This window comes from Camellia sinensis, chromosome 10 (genome assembly GCF_055761805.1).
Source record: "Camellia sinensis isolate YWXY chromosome 10, ASM5576180v1, whole genome shotgun sequence".
NCBI lineage: Eukaryota > Viridiplantae > Streptophyta > Magnoliopsida > Ericales > Theaceae > Camellia > Camellia sinensis.
In genome coordinates, this window is record NC_138970.1 from 36,658,061 (window position 1) to 36,667,180 (window position 9,120).

Consider the following 9,120-nt stretch of genomic DNA (forward strand, 5'->3'; position numbering starts at 1 on the left):
AGTTATTAAGATGTGAATAAGGGGAAAAAACCACACTTGATAAGACTCGAACTTATATATAACGTCTGATAAAGGAGTGTTGAATTTGTTTTTTTTTAAAGTGAGAATCAATACTATTGTACCTTCAATTTTTGTAGAATAAAATTTTAATCATATAAAAATCACTCTAACATTACTCTAAAAAATCACTACTCCGCTACAGAATTCGATGTGGGTTTATCCAAATGATCCGAACTCGATACAAGTAAGCTAAGCCCATTTGGGAATTGGTTTTTTAGTAATTTTAAAAAAAATTGACTAAAATACGAGATAAAAAAAAATATTTATTTATTTAAAAATGACTTGAATTTTTTATGAAAAATGTGTAAAATGTGGAATAAAAGAAATAGAAATTATAGAGCAGGTGAAGCTTTCAAAAATAATTATACGTTCATAGAAAAGTTTATGATTTTAATTATTAAAATTTATAAATTTTATCGTTAATCTGACTTTTTTTTTTTCAACCATCCACTGATGCGTTATTTTTCCCAAAAAGAATCTTTAATTTTTTTTTTTGTATGAAGTGAAAATTTGTTTACTTAACTAAAATATGCAATTGCCAAATGACCTCTAATTTCATGAACAAGAGTGAAAGATCAAACATGACTTTGAAAATTAGTACAGACAATAGTACTTGGGCAATTATACGTTTAATTAGTGCTTTAAACCTATTGTCAAAACTTTTGACATTTCGCTTTTGTCTGATTAGAACATGAGAGAAGAGGGAGACAAAAATCACATGGTTTTCTTATTGCAGTAGTTTACTTAAAGCAATGACGTACCCATTGTAAGAATTTGGACGTTGGGTTTTTTATATGTGATAGGAAAATTATTTTTTTTACTTTCTCTTATTGATTAAAATAGAAGATAGTTGGATTTAATATTTTTGTGTTGTTTTTGAATAAATAGAAGTAAAGTGTCACAAGTTGAATAGTATGAAGCATTTTTGTAAGATTACCAAATTACCTCTCGATATTCAGCCACAACCCACCCAATGAATTCTTTGGCCTAGTTTAGTTTGTGTTTTGAGATATTATTTTAAAAATATTTTTTTTGAGAGAGTTTAAAAAATTTAAAAATTTATTTGGCTGTATATTTTGAAAATAGTTTAGAATTTGAGATGATTTGATATTTTTTTTGTAATTGAATAGGTGAGTGTAAGAGAAAAAGTGATTGAGAACGAGAGAGGTAAAAGAAAAAATGATTGATTGATATGTAACAAAGAAAAAAGTAATTTTGAAATGTTTTTCCAAAATATTTCAACCAAACATATTTTTGAATTTTTTTTTTAAAAAAAAAAATGTTTTGAGATTCAAACCGAACATACCCTTTATATTCTTCGAGCAACATCCCCTTCCTATTTTTGAGAGAACGTATTTCATTTTTGAAAAAAAAACACACCATCTCATATGAGAATTGAATCGATAGTTGGCATATGTTCCCATAACACACCCAACATTTGCTTTCAATAGAGCTTCTCGTTTTCACCTCTTGTATTTCTTGCTCAAGTTCTACGTTGGGAGAAAGCATTTAATTGGTTTGATTTATAGCATACATGATGTCCCTTATCAGTAGTAGAAACTCACATAATTAGAGTCCTTTTTTTTACTTTTTTTCTTAACAAGTTGGTTATATGTCCTCTATTGTTGAGTGGATACAATGCCATGTTATGGGTCTAATCTACTAAATAACTTCCCTTACATTAGATATATGTATGCATAACTTGAGCTTGATCCAACCCTAAGCTTAATGATACTTGGCCCAATCTATGTCCTTAAGAAAAAAAACAGTTTAATATATTCGTATAACACATTATTATGAACATGACATCTAATATTATCATTCAATATAAATGTAATAATTATTGGATATTTAGGATTTGATAGTTACGGCTGAATAATGAGATTCATTATCTCATATAATAGTTTATTATTGAAGAGCAATATTATGTATTGGTGATGAAAGATATAATTTTTACTCATATATGTATGGCACTTTCATTTTCCTTCATTTCATTTTCATGTGTATTTTACTTTAAATTATTATTATATTTTTTTATTGGAAATTTCTTTGTTGTTGAAGGCTATGAGAGTAGGTGAAAACAACCAAAATGCAAGCAATCCATGCCGAACCTAACTTCATTAAGTTAATCTTGGGCTAAAGTACCTCAGATTAGTCTAGTCTGATCTCTAACCCACCCGATTTTACAATACATTAGTGTTACCTCAATCATCTCACTCAATTATTAGGGGGTGTAACTAAGTTTTCGAGAGGGAGTTTTCTATCTGAGTCGAGAACATAATAGTCAAATTCTTCCAAGTAGACTCCAAGAAATCCAACTTCAAGCTGTTCTATGAAACTTAATCTCGCGTAACCATCATGATTTGAATATACAGTTTGGGATAATTCTAATATACACAATTTTGATAACAAATATCATTTACTGCAAACACAATAATTAAGCATCGCATAAAGTACATTCAAACACAACGCCCCCCCCCCCCCCCCCCCCCCCCCCCCTCTTCAACACTGAACCATTAACATTCATAGATCTGCACAATGAACAGCACCATTCTCTGTAGCAATTTTATCTTAGCGAAAAACATATAGGCTAATAATTATAAGGGTAATATAAAGATGGCATTAAAGGCGATTTGTAGGTTGCAACACTCCATGGAAAGTGGGTTTCATAAGCTGAATATCGTGCTCTGGCTCCATGCTGAAGAAGCATGCTTTGATTAAAAGATTCAGAATTCAGTGATGGTACCATATATCTTGACATCAAAACGTTTTCCTCTATCCTAAGCCTCTTTGGAGCTCGATATTCTTCTTCGGAGGTGATTTCAGCTTTGTCTATCTCTGAGTCGGATTCAAATTCCTTGCCAAATGAGTCGGATTCTTCACAAAGGGAAGGTGGTGATATAGGTGAAAAGGCCTTGCCATGTTTTGAAATGATAGCTCGATTTTTGAAATCTTCCGCAATTCCCTGTAGGAATCTTGCTTGGGCTTCGATTTTTAGTTTCAAGCTCCTTTGAATCTTTAATGGAAAAACAAAAAGACTAGTAAAAAGGACTAGTATAAATGATCTAAATTAATATTAGTTTCAATGTTCTTATTCCCTTTTAATTTATTTAGGGGTGATTCGAGATGTTATAAATAAATGCATTTTTTGACTTTTTATATCAAAAAATTTGTAAAAAAATAGAGAAAATGCGTAAAAAAGTAGAGAGGAAATGTTAATAAAATTAATGTGACCCAAATAAGTATATGTATGCAAAAAAAATACACTTTTTTAGTGCATGCCAAACACCTACTTATTTTGTTTGTCTCCTTTTCTTATTTGCTAAAACATCCTAGGCCAATGTTACATGGACTCAATATGGGTGTCTCCATTTGCATTGAGGGCTTGGGTGAGAAAATAAAGGAAAAAAAACAGAGAGAATGAAATTTATCATTCACTTGTGGATAAAAAACCATAATCATTTTTTTTTTCTTCACATTTAAGTCAGAAATTACAATCATTTCTTTTCTTTTCTCACCTCACAATCCAAATGGAGTGTGTCAAATTTATATAATTCTCATACATACCTAATGACATGACACTACAAGTGTTTTCATACTTTTAAATAATTATTTCATTTATTTAGGCAAATATGGTGTTTATAAACTAACATAGAATATGTTTAGAATGGGAGTCTTATGCATAGTATCATAGTAAATTCTACTACTTTTAATTATATTTGTTAGGTGTGCATGTCCAACTAAATATGTTGGACACGACTCCTAGAAGAGTCCACATAACATAGTCTTGAATTTATGCATTTAAGTTTTTTAACATAAGAAGTACTACCTCGAGTTGATCACTCAATTGACTTTCTACTTCCTTCTGCATTTGCAATGCTTCGTTAAGCTGAGCACCTCTACACCGATTACACAATCACAGCAACAATAAGATGAGCTAATATTTGTAATGGATACATTTTTTCAAGAAGCCATGAGAAGAAACAAGAAAAAAAAACTCACGATGTTGTGCTGAAGTTTGGCATCATTTCAGAAATGTTTCTCCTCTCAAACTTGCCTCCTGCATATTGTAAAGGAAAAAGCAAAAATTATTTAAAAAAACATCAAATAGTTAAATTTATTATGTCTTCGTTTAATTGGTGAAAAGTAATTTCTTTGCAGTTTCTGTAAAAAGAAAAGTAAAATTTTGAAGCAGAAATCCTAATGGATAATTGGTGAGTAAGGTAGCCAGACTTACTACTGCATGATTCTGAAATAAACTTTGATATCCTGTATTTCTGAAAACAAAACAAAAAGCAAAAAACTCATTAATCAAAAATGTTGGCACAACCAACCTTAAAGCTTCATGTCATGGCTCTATAATTCAGAATTTAAAAGATAAACTACTGGTTTGCGATTGTTCAAAATCTATGAAGCATAGGTACTTCAAAAAACATGCCGTATCCGTACCGGATATTTACCGGCGTATCGCACCTTGTATGGTACTTCTGTATACGTACCGGATATACAAAAAACATACCCAATTTTGTTCTTCTTAATTTTTGATATACCAGACGTATCTAGTATATACCCAAGTCATACCGTACCTCAGTTGAAATAATATTTTCTTCTACTACAGAGATAAAACTCCTTTCACTAGACTTCTTTTTTTTATTTTTTGTTTTATACTTGGCATGATTTTAAAATTAAACTATAGTTTGTAAGCCATTTAATATATTGATATTTAATTTTGATTTATACCTTTACTTTTGGCATTAAATGTTAATTATAGGTTGGACCTTAACAAATTAAACCATTTAATTAATTTTTGCATTACTTTAAATTAAAAATAAATATTTTTTTACAAGCGTATCAAGCCATACCCATATTCTATTTTTTTGGAATTTAACCGTATCGACATACCTGTATTGTACCAGTACAAGTACTCGTACCCGTACTTCATAGTTCAAAATAAAAGGAACTTGGCTCCAAGTGAGACACGAAAAATGGAACTTCATTGTATTAGAGACTAAGGCTGTGTTTGAATCATAAATTTGAGTAGACATTTGGAAAGAGAAATGAAAAGGTGGGTGAGATATTGATGAAACGTAATTATATTTCATTCACATTTCAGTTACATTTTCTTTTTCCTTTTCTAAATTCATTATCCAAACACAACCAAAAAAATAAAACTTTGACAAGCCAAACCTAAAGCAATCCAAGGCAGAAAGCTCAAGAACCACCATCTTGATAGCCACAGAACACCTAATCCTATATCTCAATAATCCATTGCATTTTCAGAATTAAGGTCTTAGTTTTGTGGAGTAAAAATCAAAGAAAAAATATAGGAGAAGAAAACGAAGCTTTTTCTAGTTGAGCTACGAAATGAAAATAAAATGAATAGGTATTACTTATAAAAAAAAATCAACTTATTGTTTAAATACCCAGAAAAATAAGTCTCTCAATACTCTGAAGTCAATTGTGAAGTTAATTATAAAGTAAATATTTGATTGGGTCATCTCATGCCAATCACTCTTTTTATCTCATCTGATTAAAGAAATTTAGGATTATTTTAATCAATTGGAAACATTGTTGTGGCATAGTTTTTATCTCACCCGATTAAACAAATTTCTTATTTTAGGATACTTTTAAAGAGCATTTAAACACAAGTTTTAATTTATGAACTTATATTTCATTAAGTCTTAACTAAGATTTTTTACACCTTTTAAGTCTCATTAAATTTTTAATAGTCAGAATTGCCCTATTGTTCATCAGTTATAATTATCTATAAAAGAACATGATGATTTGACATTTATTTTGATTTTCAAAATTTTAAAATATCAACTTTCAAATTAAAAAAACTAAAAAAAATTATACGCAAAAAATTGAAAAAACTAAATTATTTTTTTGTGAAAATTTTGTGTCTATAAAAGAGCATGATGATGGAACATTGATATGCAAAAAAAAACAAAAAAACAAAAAAAAAAACTTTAAAAGTGAAAAAATTGATAATGTTTTCGGTTTTATCGGATAATTGAATCAAACTAATAGGTAGAAAGACAAAAACATACTCTCAGGCTCTCTTTTTTTTTCATCAGTTAGTGAAACAATTATCTGAAACATTACTATGCAAGATTGATAATATTCTTAGTTTTGAAAATTGGAAAAACTGACAGTTTTACTAAAAGACTTATTGGTTCAAAAAAATTTAGATAGAACCTGAGCTATCATAACATTTATAAATAAGACTTTTAGGTAATTACCTATTCTTTTAATCAATTAGAAACATTATTAATATTATTACATTTCTGTTTGCAAAATTAATAACTAACATACTTATTCACATGAGCTAATATAAAATTTACTAGTTTGCAATTAACTTTAGAATTCAACCAGAGGATCCTCTGTTTTTTTTTATTTTTTCACAATAAAAAAAAAAATCTGGATTAAAAAATTCAAAAAAATAAACATTACAAACATCATTTCCCTAACATTTTATTTCCTTTAACAAATCCAACATCCCTAAAAAAAAAAAAAGAAAAATATTTTGGAGTTTTAAAATATGAGAGGTTCAGGGGTGAGTCCCATTCATTGATATTCTGATTTTTTTATTTTTTTATTTTTTTTGAATTTTCTCATCAAAATTCGATTAGAGCTCCAAAATTAGGAATGTATCATTGCTGAAAAATTCAACATTCAAACATAACCAAAACAAATCCAACATTTTTAGAGCAATTCTGCTATAAACATACAAATTGATCATCATATATGCATGAGAGAGAGAGACAGAGAGAACCTGCAAGTGGCTTTTGACATGGTAGATGGTTAGTGCAGGAATCCCCATTGCCTTGAGAATACCTTTTGGTGTTGCCCCTGCAACACAACACACACACACAAACACAATAAAATAAAATAAAATTTACAAAACCCTAAATCATAAAAACCCATCCCAAATCATGAATCACAACACAAATTGGTTCCAAAATTTAGGGTTTCAAAAACTTACGATCAGGACCACCAAGCTGATTCACTGCCATCTCAAACAAATCGTGAAGTTCAAGCGTCCATTTCAGACGCTCTTTTCCAGACCCATCCGAACCAGTCGAACCCATATCGGAATCAAACGTTCTATCAACAACACTCCTACGCATTGATGATTCAGACAAAAACAGAAAGAGAGAGAGAGAGAGAGAGAGTCCGAAGATTTTCGAACAGTGATGATAAATCTGATTGCGGAGCAAAAGCGATGGGGGACTGCCTATAAAACAGAGAGTGGTGGTTGATTGTGAGATATATATTTCGGAATTATCAAAGGGAAGGGAACGGAGAGAGTCCAGAGATTTTGAAACTCGAGACTTTGAATTTTGTATGTAGGGTTGCAATTCATATCATTGGGTGGCGATGAAATCTAAAATGATTGTGATTTTGGGTGTGCAGTGTAGTGTGTGTATCTATATGTTTATATGTAATGTATGAGACCCCACAAGATCTTGTTTAGATAAGCAAAGCTCAAGACCCCAAGTCAACCCCTACTCAAAACCGTTTTGACCTGGAGATAGGCTCTGTAATAGATAGAGATAAATACACATTATATTTTGTTAATGATTTAGATTTAAATTTAAATTTATAATTGTTGTTCAATTTTAAAAAAATAAAATATAATTTGTTTATTTGTTTAGTAATGTTTCGTGATCTTTATGATGTGTTTTGAGAAGTTAGTAAAAAATTGATTTTTTAACTTTTTTAGTGACTTCTTTAGTAAAAAAATTGACTTATTTAGTTAAAAAGATTAAAAAATCAAAATTTGACTTTTTAGTTTTTTCCCAAAGTGCCTTGATGTAAGGATATATTTGTCAAAAATAAATACATGATCTTTATTAATGTAAGGGTGTATTTGTCAGAAATGTGATTAAAATAAGGGCATTGATTTAGACCTCCTTAGAACACCCACCCCCACAACCCCCTCACATACATGGAGGTTGGGAATTGGGTGAGAAGAAGAAGAAGAAGAAAAAAAAAAAAAAAAAAAAAATTGACCAATCAAAACTAAAGAGGTCAAAGGAGTCCCAACCTTCATTCTTAAAATAAATATAAAATTTATATGTTCTCCGTCTCTAATCTGCCCATCTTATCCCGCAATCATACATAGATAGAATTAAAACAAATATGAGACTCGTAAGTTTCCACTCTCAATCTTTCAATTTTGTCTTAAAAGACTTTAATCTCCCACCTTATCTTACAACCTAACGTAAAATTAAAATAAATTTCCACTTCCAACCTCCCAACATTGACCTAAAAACATGTAGGACTAGTATTTAAAATTTACATAAGCCCATCAATAAAAAATTCTAGACCCGCCATTGAACCCCACCTACCCATCGCAATTATTACACAACTGAAAAGATATAAATAGAATTTACTACATGATAATATCACGCAGAAGTGTTTTGAAAAGTTGATAAAAAATTAATTTTTTAATTTTTTTAATGTCTTTTTTTGTAAAAAAAAAAATTTGACTGTTTTAGTAATTTTTTTGAAAAAAATTGATAAAAAAATCAAAAAATTAATTTTTTATCAACTTTTCAAATTGCCGCAGAGTACATCCTACACGAACCCAACAGTTTTCCATTTGGGAACCAAGTTTAAAAGCTGCGTTTTTGCAGCTTGGGCTAAAAAGCTAAAAATTGAATTTTTTAGCTTAAAAATTGAATTTTTTAGCTTGAAATGATTTGGGAAGTTCAAAAAAGTTATATATGAAATTACAATTATGCCCTTTATATAATTTAGGGTTATACTTAGGTAAAAATGTAAATTTACTAAATTGGGTAGGAGTAATTTGGTCATTCTATTGTGATGTGACATCATAAATAATTATTAACAAAAAAAGCCTAAAGCAGCTTTTTATCAACTTTCCAAATCACTTTTCAAAAAAGTCAAAAAACCTAGTAAAAAAAATCAAAAATCAACTTTTCACCATCGTTCCAAAACACCCAAGTGCTGGATGCATGTTGCCATCATTTAAAAATGAAGAGAATGTTAATTTATAATTTGATTTTAATGGCGTCTATAATGTGTTGGATA

The 9,120-nt window shown here is 29.6% G+C and overlaps 1 protein-coding gene across 1 annotated transcript; it reads right to left on the reverse strand.

The window, feature by feature from the left end:
• Nucleotides 1–2,460: 2,460 nt before the first annotated feature.
• On the reverse strand, nt 2,461–7,590 carry LOC114278079 (protein PHOSPHATE STARVATION RESPONSE 3). The gene is made up of 6 exons (XM_028220064.2): nt 7,046–7,590; nt 6,836–6,912; nt 4,298–4,337; nt 4,063–4,120; nt 3,890–3,959; nt 2,461–3,076 (listed from the first exon to the last, which is right to left on the reverse strand). Exons 1-6 carry the CDS (start codon nt 7,188–7,190, stop codon nt 2,651–2,653), a joined length of 816 nt encoding a protein of 271 aa, XP_028075865.2. The 5' UTR covers nt 7,191–7,590; the 3' UTR covers nt 2,461–2,650.
• Between the last annotated feature and the right edge of the window lie 1,530 nt (nt 7,591–9,120).